Raw genomic sequence first — 12,746 nt, forward strand, 5'->3', positions numbered from 1 at the left:
AAACCCCTTGATATTGGTCTTGGTAATGAATTCTCTGGGTATGACACCAAAAGCACAGGAAATGAAAGTGAAAATAAACAAGTGGGACTGCATCAAACTAAGAAGCTTCTGCACAACAAAGGAACCATCAACAAAATGAAAAGGCAGTCTACTGAACAGGAGAAAATATTTTCAAATCATGTATCTGATAAGAAACACCTAAAATCTATAAAGAACTCATACAGCTCAATAGCAAGAACAACAAAAAACATATTACAATTAAAAATGGGCAGGAGAGGGACTTCTCTGGTGGTCCAGTAGCTAAGACTCCGTGCTCCCAATGCAGAGGGCTGGGGCTTGATTCCCAATGCAAGGGTCAGGGAACTAGATCTCGCATGTTGCAACTAAGACCCGGTGCAGCCAAATAAATAAATATTAAAAAAAAAAAAAGTTGGGGGAGGAGGTTCAAGAAAAAGGGGACATATGTCTACCTATGGCTGATTCATGCTGATGTATGGCAGAAACCAACATGATACTGCAAAGCAATTATCCTCCAATTGAAAATAAATAAATAACTTAAATTTGGGCCACAATAGTGAAAGTTCTGCACCCTAACCACTGGATAGCCAAGGAATTCCCCCACTTCAAACGAGCTAGAATGGCTAGCATCAGGAAGATAAGAGAGGACTTCCCTGGTGGTACAGTGGATGGGAATCCGCCTACCAATGCAGGGAACACAGGTTTGATTCCTGTGTGGAATCCCATGTTTCACACGTGGAATCCCAGAAAGATTCCATATGCCACGGAGCAACTCAAGACTGCGTGCTGCAACTACTGAAGCCAGTGCACCTAGAGTGGGTGCTCCGCAACAAGAGAAGCCACTGCAATGAGAAGCCCGTACCCTGCAAGGAGGAACAGCTGCCGTCCACAGCAACAAGAAAGGGCCCCCATAGCAACAAAGACCCAGCACAACCAAAAGGAAAACAAAACAAAAGACGAGGAATAACAAGTGTTGGTAAGGATGTGGAGAAAAGGGAACTGCTGTATACTGCTGGTATACATTCCCTTTGGAATGTAAAGTGGTCTAGCCACTATGGAGAATGGTGGTATGGTGGTTCCTCTAATAAATTAAAAGCAGACCTAATATATGATCCAGCAGTCCACATTGGCATATATATCCAAAGTTGAAATCACTATCTGGACAAGCTATCTGCACTTCCATGTTCACTGAAACACTATTCACAAGAGCCAAGACATGGAAGCAATCTAAGTGAGCAATGATGGATGAATGGACAAGGAAAATATTGTATACAGACATATATACAATGGCATATTATTCAGTCATGCAAAAGAATGAGATCTTGCGTGTGTGGCAACATGGATGAGCTTTGAGGGCATTATGCTTAGGGAAATAAGTCATACAAAAAAAGTAATATTCTCTCATCTCACTTTCAGGTGGAATCTAAAAACATCCAACCCATAGAAACAGAGTAAAATGCTGGTTGCCATAGGTTGAGGGCTGGAGTAGTTAAGGGACACAAACTTTCAATTATAAGATGAGTAAGTTTGAGGGTCTAATGTATAGCATGGTAACTATGGCATTGTTAACTTGAAAGCTGCCACAAGGGTAGAACTTCAACATTCTCAACATAGCAACAACAAAACGATATTATGTGAGGGGATGGCGATGTTAACTAACCACACTGGGGTAAATATTTGGCAATATACACATGCTATCAAATTATCACATTGTATATCCTCAACGAAATTAAATCATATGTCGATTATATCGCAACAAAGCTGGAAAACTTTTCTCAAGTATTCAAATTCCCAATTTGTTTAGCTCTTTCCCTTTTCCAAAAGCACCAATCCTTAGAGAGCTCAACTGACTTAAGCAAACATATCAGAATTTGGTCCATCATCATAGTGAAGCACACACGCCATTCTGGAGGACTGCTTCTGGCAGCCAGAGATACACAGGGAGAAGATATTTGCGCTCCCATAACGTGGTAGGCGACAGGAAACGGGGAAGCAAGTGGCTCCATAATGCAATCTTTCTTTCAGCTTCTCTTATTGACCCAGGTGTGTTACTCCCTTCCCATCTTTTTTACACTCTTACCTGCCTTATCACTGAGACGAGCAATTTTAAACAACGAACGCTGCAGGTGTAAATGCACAAAGCCTACATTCTCACCTTCAAGTAATTCGTGACGCCAATATTTTTCATCCGGTCGGCAAAGGTATTGAAAGTCTCCAGGTTGCTTTTGGGATGATAATAAAGAATTTCACTTCCAAGCCTCCAAATAATCTGTCAAAACAGAAGTTACTAACAAAACTGTAAAACCCCTGCCTTAACCAATGTCTCAGAAACCTATTTTCTTCTGATTACAACATTAAAAAACAACCTATAATTCCTTTTTCTAGATACCACTACTGTCAACATTTTACAGTACTTCACCCAATGAAACTATTATTACATTTTATGTGATTAAAAGCTTTTCTGTTGATTAAAATACCAGGTGTCATTAACAATGTCATTTTGAGCCAGAAGTCTAAAGAAGGTGAGCATTTAAGATACATATTGAAGATAACATTTTTATTTATTTTTATTTTTTGTCCTCTGAGGCATTTTATTTGTATGTATTACATCCCTAGAAAAAGAATCCAAGGATTTTCCCTCCTGTATGTTTTCATCTTGCTTCTTCATGGTCCATGATGCCAGCTGAGGTTGTCAGTACAATGAAACCAAACTGACAGGATGGGAGCAGGTTATTCTGCCATCTTTCTAGATCTTTAAGTTGTATATCAAATCTGGGGCTGATCACTCCACACTTATTTAGCCTGCCTGTGAGGTTCACAACAATTTTCCCAGCCCTGTGATCATCAATGATTTCAAATTCACCAATGTAACCATGCTTCATCATCACTGTTAGAAACCTGACGATGACTTTGGAGCATGGCCTAATAAGGACCTGGCGTTTGCCTCTCTTCTCAGCATTGCTGATCTGATACTCTTGAGAGCATCAGCCAGGACATTCATGAGCACCATTATGGTGGCACGGAAAGATGGCGGAAAGAGCTGAAGATAACATTTTTAATTAGGAGAAAAACATTAAAGCTAGAAAACTCGGGTTCCATTAACATTGGCTTCTTCACTGCTCTCATTATGTACCAAGTGAGAGCTATGGACTCAATGTTTCCTCACATTTCATCAGGTCCTACAACTATTGACTATGGTTAGTCTATCTTTAGAGCTTCAACTTAAGAACCTGCATCAGCTTTATTTATTATAAATTTTAATAAAAATATTTTCTCCCCAGAGCACCAAAACTCTGATGATAGTACTTGCAGCTCTTCTTTTGCATGAGGGGAAATCTCTACTTTTCTTATTCCATTTAAAGTACTTCAATGATACTGATCTTCAAAGTAAACTGGTTGTTTGGTATAATATTGGTTTAGTATAATCATAATACTCAGAAAGAGATAGAGTTCTTTTATAGATAATCAAATTGCAGTATTTTGAAGCTTAAAGAAAATGTGCAGATTATCCTACCACAGTTGTTCTTAAATACACATGTATGTAAGAATTACCTGGGATACCAGTTAAAAATAAATGTTCCAGGGATTCAGACTTGGACTCAGTAAAACTGGGGTGGAGGGCAGGAATCTATACTTTCAACAAAGGCTCTATGGGACTCAAACAGAGCCCAAACAAGCATCTGGTAACCACTGATTTAATTCTTTCAACTTATAAAACAAACTCTGGACAAAAAGGGACTGTAATTTGTCCAATGTTTTATAGATCTAGATTAACTTTAGTCCATAAACTAAACTTTCAATCAATGATTAAATTTTTTTTCATATTTTTTTGGTTCTATTAGACATCTAACTGATGCACCCTAATAGTAAAAGCTACTTGAGAAAGCCACGCGAAGTTATCTGCGGATATACTGTCTTTTACAAGACAAATTTAACAATACATGCCAAGCACTGTTCCAGATCCCTACACTGGTGGAATTTACATTCTGTTGTAGAGAGACTGACAATAACCAAGAAATACAGTAATTAATCTGGCAAGTATTATGGGAAAAACAATGAAGCAGAGTCAGAAGACCAGGGGTGCCAGCTGGAAAGTGAAGGGGGTTGGTGTGCAGTTGCAACTTTAAATAGTGAAGGGAGGCCCCACTGCAAGTATGATGTGAAGGAGGGTGACCACGGTGATAGTCAAAGAAACAGCAAAGACAATCAGGAAGAAGTATGGTTGTTCAAGGGATGAGCAAGAAGGCCAGTGAGGCTGGAGAAGAAAAGCAAGTTAGAATGTAACAGGAGATGAGCTCAAGGGGGAAAGGGAATGAGCAAAGCACGGAGAACTTGCAGGTGATCAAAAAGGCGCTGGCTCTTACTCTGAGTGAAACAGGAAAGCCACTGCAGGGTTTTCAGCTGAGCAGTGACATGATTTGACTCATGGTTTAATGCCCATCAAAGCTACAATGAGACACCATGTCACAATCACTAAGTGGCTGTAATCAAGAAGACAGACAATAATACTGTCGGCGAGGATATACAAATGTTGGAAACCTTGTATGTTGCTGGTAGGAATGTAAAACAGTGCAGCCAATGTGGAAAACAGTCTACCAGTTCCTTAATAGGTTACATATATTTATCATATGCCCCAGCATACTCCTCCTCGGTATATATACTCAAGAGAAATTACAACAAACACCCATATAAAAACTTGTACATGGGGGGGGAAAAAAAAACAACTTGTACATGAATGTTCACACTAGCATTATTCATAGTAACAGAAAGAAAAACTACTCAAACGTCTAAAAACTGATGTGTCAGTTTTATCTCATCAAAGGAGATAAAGCCTTACACTGGAATATTATTTTGCAATAAAAATCAGTGAAGAACTAATATGCCACAATATGGTATAACAGGCCTTGAACACATTATGTTCAGTAAAAGAATTCATTCATAAAAAGCCATATATTATATGATTCTACTTATTTGAAATGTCCAAAATAAAAAGTCGATTAATGGTTGCCAAGGGCTAGGGTCTGGAGAAGAGGGACTACAAGTGCGTACAGTGTTTCTCTTGAGGGGGCAACAAAAAATGTTCTAAATTTAGACTGTGGTGACAGTTGTATATCTCTTGTGAATATATGAAAACACACTGAATTGTTCAATTTAAATGGGCGAACTGTATGGTGTTTAATGTATCTCAAAAAGGCTATTTTTTTTTTTAAAGGCTCAGTCTGGTTATTATGCTGAAAGTACACTGGGAGGCAGAGGAGGGTAAGCAGTCATCTAAGTGAGGTGATGGGAGTTTGAGTCACAGAAGCAGCAAAAACGATGTGGTGAGGAGTACTCAGGACTGCAGGGAGCAGGTTTTCAAAGGAGAGCCAACAGAATTTTCTGATGGTTTGGATATGAGGTGCAAAAGGAAAAAAAAAAAAAAAACAACTCCAGATTGGGCCTCAAAATTAGATTAAGGGAACCATGATCTGAGATAAGGAAAATTAGGCTGGACAAGAAATATCAGAAGAAACAGTTTATATTTGCTAGTATGATACGATATATCATACTAGCTGGTATTAGATACTAAGAGGTGAGGCTGAACAGAATGTTGGGTACAGCGATCTGACTTGACAGATGTCAGAGCCCCAGATACACAATGGGGGATCACCAGCATACAGACTGAATGAAAGGCTAGGAAACTGAATGAGATCAAGAGAGTTCAGATAACAATAACACCTAAAGACTGGAGTTCTCAAGGACTCCCACGTCAGAAAGCCAAGGAGACGAAGAGCAATCAGAAAAGGAAACCGAGGAAAGGCCAGTGCGGTAGGCTGGGAGTGCAGAGTCCTGGGAGCCAGACGAAGAATTCTGTTTGCTTCTTCATCACACAGAAGGGAATGACCTGGCATGCTTAATATTGGTAACAATCAAGTTAGACGAGTACTGAAAATCAGCCACTGGATTCAGCAAAGTGGGTACCACTATTGACCCTGACAAGGCAGTTTGGTAGAAATAATGATTTGTGGGGGAGTCTAACTGAAGAGGGTTTGGAACGAATAGATATATAAACTCCTCCCATGAGTTTTGCTGAAAGGCAGAGTGGAGAAATGAGTACAGCTTGTAGAAGTAGAAGGCAAGAGATGATATTAAGTGGGAGAGAGAATGACATGTTTTGATGAAGATGGGAACCATCCTATAGAAAGGGGACCATAAGGACATGGGGAAAGATGGAAGAATTACTTAAATGAATGAATACATATTTGGGAATCTGAGAATTCAGAGTTAAAGTATTTTTCATCTCCTTAAAATGATAATAGAAAAATGAAGTATGAAAAAAAAAATGTCTCGATACAAACTCAATTTGAGATCTTGCAAAAGCTGTTCTGGGTGGAGTTCAAGAGGCAGAAACTCCCAGGATTCTGTGCTATCTTCCAGGGGACTCACACTTCACTTACCTCGGGTGCACCCTGCCTTTTGTTGCTATCTGTATCTTCCAAAACCTGAAGGTAACTGTGCATGTATTCTGCAGCTCGCTGCCACTGATGCTTCAGCAGAGCTTCTTGGATAAAACTTAAACAAGCGCTTGTTGTCTGAGCAAAATCCTTCTCCTGTTTTCCTCCAGAGGCTATAAAGGTTAAAGAGGAAAGTCTTGAGCCAGTGACCTCAAATCAACAATTCAAGAATCTTACTTCTGATAAGCACAGTTTTAACAAGTAGGTATTACTTAACCCAACCCATCCCTAACACCAAAACTAGCTTCACTTGAAACCAACTCTTCCACATCATTTTAACTAGCTGTGGCAAATGAAAAAAAAAAAAATTCTATTTAAGAGATGTCTAATTTGATGTTCTTTGGCTACCAAGGTCACCAGTTCCTTCAAATCTGATTCAACTATCCTTTCACCCTTGCACTAAACAGTCTGGGAAGAATATCTCAAGGAGGGCCCCCAGTGCAAAATACCAAGTGAAAATCATCAGGGTCATCCTAGGAAAGCACTGTCTTTTTTCCTACCTATGTTCTGAAAACACCAAGAGGTGCACTTTTATTTTTCAAGGACCGAGTTCCCAGTAACTCAAAGCTAGTAAATGCATATGAAATTATAAAATTTTGACATTAGTATTTGTATCTCTAAAATACTGACAGTCCTCATGTTAAGAATACTAGGGTTAGGACTTTTCTGGCAGTCCAGTGGTTAAGACCTCACACTTCCAGTGCAGGGGGCATGGGTTCAATCCCTGATCAGGCAACTAAGATCCCATGTGCCTCAGCCAAAAAACTGTTTAAAAATGAAAAAAAAAAAGATTTGGGCTTAGTTACAACCTTATCTATGACAACAAGCTGCATATTGCCATGTCTTCCTCCCTTCGCATACCACTAAATACTCCTATGGGCCAGCAGTTTTCCAGTTGGGGTGCCCTCACCCCTGGGAATGTGCTTACTCACTCAGATGTATCTGACTCTTTGTGACCCCATGGGCGGTAGCCCACCAGGCTCCTCTGTTCATGGGGATTCTCCAGGAAAGAATACTGGAGTGGGTTGCCATGCCCTTCTCCAGGGGATCTTCCCAATCCAGGGATCGAACCCAGGTCTCCAACACTGCAGAGGATTCTTTACTGTCTGGGCCACCAGGGAAGACCCCACCCCTGGGAATACACAGAGACTAATAAGTATCATGCAAAAATAGCTTTATAGCAATCAACTTGCACATCTTCAACTTTCTCACATACTCTTTCCTAAAACTGATCTTCTAGAAAGCTGTGCATATAGACAAGGCTTCATCATCAAAATAATTCTGATATTACCTTAAGGTGAAAATACAAGTGTTTAGTGTTGAGAAAATGAATGACTCTAACATCCATTTGCAAGTCAGGTGATTTCTAGTTCTTTGCTTATCAAAAGTGTAGAAGAATCTAGTAATTTTTTAGAACACTATGTAATCTTTTCACAAGTAAGTGAGGAGGAGTCACTGATACATTGCTAAAATTAAACGCCATCCACTGCCAACTACTTACTAAAGTGAGTAAAGTTTCTCAGAATTTCTACCAATTAAAACAAAATACAGGGGCTTCCCTGGTGGCTCAGTGGTAAAGAATCTGCCTGCCAACACAGGAAACATGGGTTTGACCCCTGGTCCGGGAAGATCCCACAGTCTGTGGAGCAACTAAGCTGTGAACCACAATTTTTCAGCCTGTAGTCTAGAGCCCAGGAGTCACAAGAGAAGCCGCCCGCAACAAGAAGTCTGCTGACCCCAACAAGAGAAAAGCCTACGAAGCAATGAAAACCCAGCACTGCCAAAAGTAAATTAAGGAAACAAAATTATTTAAAATATACACAATAGAATTAAAGTTAAATCTTTTCTCATTCTAGAAATACATAATATTCATCCACAGATATAAGAATTGGAAAAAAGTGATATCCTTATCCATTTTATTGAGATAAATAACCAATAAAAATTTACATTTAACTTAAAATTTAACAAAAAAAGTAACACATTATTTTAATCAGCTGTGTAAAAAATTAATTATAATAATGTCTCAATCCAGAAGAAATTTTAATAGTTAAAAACTTTACAGGATATTAGCAAAAATTAAATGTGGATGCATACTTTATGGAAGAATAAAGGAACAATATAAAATATCCATCTATTAAACACTTTTTCACAAACACAAAATGGATGATAAAAGACATCACATTCCTAAACTATTGAGACTCTACCAATTATTTTTTAAATTTATGGCCACTCTACACAGCATGTGGGATCCTAGTTCTCCACCAAGGATGGAACCTGCATCCCTGAAGTAGAAGCATGGTGTCTTAACCACTGGACCCAGGAAGTCTCACCAAATATGTTTAAGTCATATAATAATTTCATTTGAAAGTGCCAATATATGCTGAAAATCATGCCTTTTGGAACTACCAAACTTATGATGCAATTTTTAGATGGCACATTAAAATGGTGCAAGATAGTACCTAATTTTTTAGGGGAAAAAAAAAAGTAGACTATTTCTTTTGACTAGTACTTCTCCAACTTTTTAAATGTATATACAAATCACCCAGGGATCCAGATGTAGTCCTAATACCACCAGAGAGCTTATTAGAAATCCAGAATACTATGCCCTGCCCACCTCTCTGAATTAGAAGCTGCATTTAACAGGATCTATGGCCAAGTTCCTAGGATATCAGTAGCAACATCAGGCAGCTAAGCCAAGAAACTGACAAAATGCCTCTTCCTAAAAACCTCATTTATTCACCTAAAGGAAAACTGATCTCAGGCCAAACTCCCTTCTGTTAAACCTCTTAAGTTTTCACAGCTCAGACTGGAAATCGACTTTAGACGAGGATACAAAAATCCTTGGGCAATGCCCCTCCTATCCTACACCTGAGCCTAATTATCTCAGGAATAGCTCAAAGAACAGCATTCTTTGTAAGCAAAACTTAATGTTATTTGTCGCTGATAAACTTGAAGAATAACTGTCAAGGAAAATATATTTGATGGAATAAGATACAGTAAAGAACTAGTGTCATCAACCTAATTTCTAACTCCCTTGAGAGAACCTAGACACTCATCAGCCTGCCAACAAGTATTTTTTGAGCACTGCCATGGTCAAGCACTAGTCTAGGTACTCACCATAGAGCTTTACTCCAAATTGGTGCCCACCTTCAAATTTTATTCTGGGGGACACACCCTTCAAAACACCCAAAGAAATTTAAAAGAATAAAAAGTACATAATCGTTAGGCAACTAGGTTTTCCTATTGTGGTTAATTACCAATAAAACATCAATATTATCTGCAACCATATTCTCATTGCAGACAGAAAGTATTAATATTTGGGGTTTAACAGGCTATCCATAAAAGATGAAACATTTTAAAGTATGTAAATTCTGGTCTTAAACCTACTTGTTTATGGACTGACTCAAGCTCTCTATGGAACACTGTTGACAGACACATGCCCAGGTATGCGGTAACTAGCAGAAACCAGATTACTATTAATAGCTCCCTACAAGGGGCAGGAAACACCCTCTCTGAAGTTCCCTTCATTGAAACCTGACTCAAAGCATGTATATTAATCCAGTAAAAATAAAATGAGGAAAGAGGCAATAAATTATTACATTTTCAACACTCACTATGCACAAGGCTCTATGCTAGGCACTTTTCCCTTTTTTTAAATATATGTATCTCAAAGCAGGTTTTGAGATCAGATAGGCCTGGGTTTGACTCCTGATACCAGCATTTAGAATTTTAACGTCTTTGAAATTAAGTTCCCTCATCTGTAAAATGTCTGGTACATATATTTAGTGAGATAATTAAATAGATAATATTCAGGTTAAAAAATAAAGAAATAAGAGCTAAATTCTAGGAGCCAGGGACTCACAGTCAAGGGGAAAGAAAGCTGGGCTAAGAAAGATATATTTGTGAGCAATTAGAAAAGTGCTAGTTTATGACAACATACAGATAACTGATTTTTTAAAAATATATTCTGATAAGGAATTATCCCATAGAACAACTTGTTTATTTCTACATTAGAGGAACAAAGAAAAAATAGTCTTTTCTTGAAATCTACTATAGATCAATTCTATTAGGGCTTATTTCAATGCAATTCAACAGAAATTTCTGATATGTATTCCTCCATAGTAGAGATCTTATCTTCTTCAACAAATCTGTCCCCAGTATTAAGCCAATCCAGGGATACAGTAAAATGCTCAGTAAGAGTTACTGGAAGAAAAAAAATGTGTATCTACCACAATACAGACTGTAATTAATTCAAAGAATTCTAAGAGAAAAAAAGAATCTATTTTTTTCATGTTTCTTTTTTATTAACTGCCTTAAAAAAAATCCTCATATATTCTTATCTTGAAAATTAAACCAGCTTGGGTATCCAATTTTGTATCCATATTGAATCTTTTCATCTACTTGCATTAAAGCTGAAATGGTTATATGTTATTTTACTTACCTATGGATTCTATATGTTTCTGGAGCCAAGGGAAACACATTCCTGAACCAGAGCGCACACGCGGTTCCCCCTGTTCATCCTCTGTCGTGGGTCTTATCAATTCTTCACTGAAGTCACTCATATCTATTCCAGAATGAAAATATCAGTTACTTTCTGTACATCTTAATCCACAGGTTTCTGAGTTATACAGAAAGACAGACATTTTTATCTAATAAATACCAATGATCAACAAAATTAACTGCACCTGGTAGTTCCTTTCAAGAAATTAATTTAACTATGTCAGCAGCAGCCAAAATGAATGACCCATTTAAAAACTATTGACTACTTCAAATACAACTATATTTCAAGAAGATACAAGAATAGATAAGATACTCTTTAATTTAAAAAAGAGAAACTAATCCAGAGGAAGAAACATATAAATGACGTATGAGGTAAAGGTGAGTGCTCAGTCGTGTCCAACTCTTTGGGACCCCTAGGGGTACAGCCTGCCAGGCTCCTCTGTCCATGGGATTTTCCAGGCAAGAATACTAGAGTGGGTTGCCATTTCCTACTCCAGGACATCCTCTTGACTCAGGGATCAAACCTGCACCTCTTTCATTTCCTGCAATGGCAAGGCAAAGTCTTTACCGCTGAGCCACCGGGGAAGCACAAATGATGTATAATAAGACAATATGAGAAATACAATAACAACAGTAGTAATTATCATTCTCATTGAGTCCTCTCTATACACCAAGGCTACAAAGTATCTAATTTAATCCTTACAGAAATCTGGAGGTGAGTACTGTTATGTTCTTTCATTTGCATGCTGAAACAACTGAAGGGCTCAGTGAAACTATGTAACCTGGACCAATGTCACAAAAAAGTGAGGACAATATTCTGGGAACTAGAATGTGTTCCCAAACACAACTGACATGAACAGAGTTTGGGGTGTTCGTGGAAGAGGGAGGAGGAAAGCAGATGGCAGGAAAAGAATCTACAAAAACAGCTTTGTGCCAAGCTGAGTTTAGACTCAATCCTCAAGATGCTTAGAACTCCTCTCCCTCCTTCCACATATCCAATTTAGGTCCTGCTGGTACTACCTGCTAGTACTTCTCCCATCTTCGCCAAGCTCTGCAAACCTACACCACTGCCCCAGCTCGGGACTCCTTCAAACTGTGTCTGGATTACTGCATTAGCTTTCCAACTAGTAATCTTGCCTCAAATTTGGCTTCTCCACATCACCAACCGAACAAACCTTTCAAAATCAGATTAAAAGCATGTATTTGAAATAACATGAGTTTTGAACCCGACTCACACATTATTTTAGAGTCCTTCCAGAAGAAGCTCTCCCAATCCAAATTCTAAAGCCATTTAGGCATCCTGCAGTTGTCACGGTAACCCAAGCAGCTCCACCCCTTCAGCCTTGCCCGCGGAACCCGTTACAGAGTAAAAGAGAAAATATAAGAACACTTGTGAAGCCTAAGGTAGGCCTTCCTCTTCCACGTGAACGCAGGCAATAAGAGATGGACGACAACCGCGGGACTTACCTGCCTGAAGCCAGAATTTTTCTGTGATACCAAACTCAGTCTCCTGACTCCGGACCAGCGGGAGGAAACCCTCACGCAACGCGAAACAAGCAAGTTTCGACAACAAGCTTGCAAAACGGGACTGCTGCGCTCTGGAGACGCGCAGACGCAGCCCCGCCCCTAACTCTCGATTGGGCAGTGGAGGAGCCTCGACCCCGGAAATGACCCGGAAGTGGCGGTGGATTGCCGCCTTCCCATTGCAGCTTAGTTTGTCTCAGCGGGAAAAGT

At 39.0% G+C, this 12,746-nt stretch overlaps 1 protein-coding gene and 1 pseudogene across 2 annotated transcripts in view; both read right to left on the reverse strand.

Moving 5' to 3' along the window:
• TAF1A (TATA-box binding protein associated factor, RNA polymerase I subunit A) overlaps positions 1–12,628 on the reverse strand; it is a 31,287-nt gene extending 18,659 nt beyond the window's left edge. For both annotated transcript variants that reach the window (XR_001919277.1, XM_005690492.3), the window contains exons 1-4: positions 12,480–12,628; positions 10,954–11,076; positions 6,456–6,625; positions 2,174–2,287 (exon numbers count right to left, since the gene is read on the reverse strand). Coding sequence is in view for 1 of the 2 variants with exons in the window: in XM_005690492.3 (XP_005690549.3) it covers positions 2,174–2,287; positions 6,456–6,625; positions 10,954–11,074 (405 nt within the window). In the remaining variant the exon portion in view is untranslated. The remainder of the gene's footprint in view (positions 1–2,173; positions 2,288–6,455; positions 6,626–10,953; positions 11,077–12,479) is intronic.
• Positions 2,604–3,041, reverse strand: LOC106502950 (annotated as a pseudogene).

Source organism: Capra hircus, chromosome 16 (assembly GCF_001704415.2).
Source record: "Capra hircus breed San Clemente chromosome 16, ASM170441v1, whole genome shotgun sequence".
NCBI classification, from domain to species: domain Eukaryota; kingdom Metazoa; phylum Chordata; class Mammalia; order Artiodactyla; family Bovidae; genus Capra; species Capra hircus.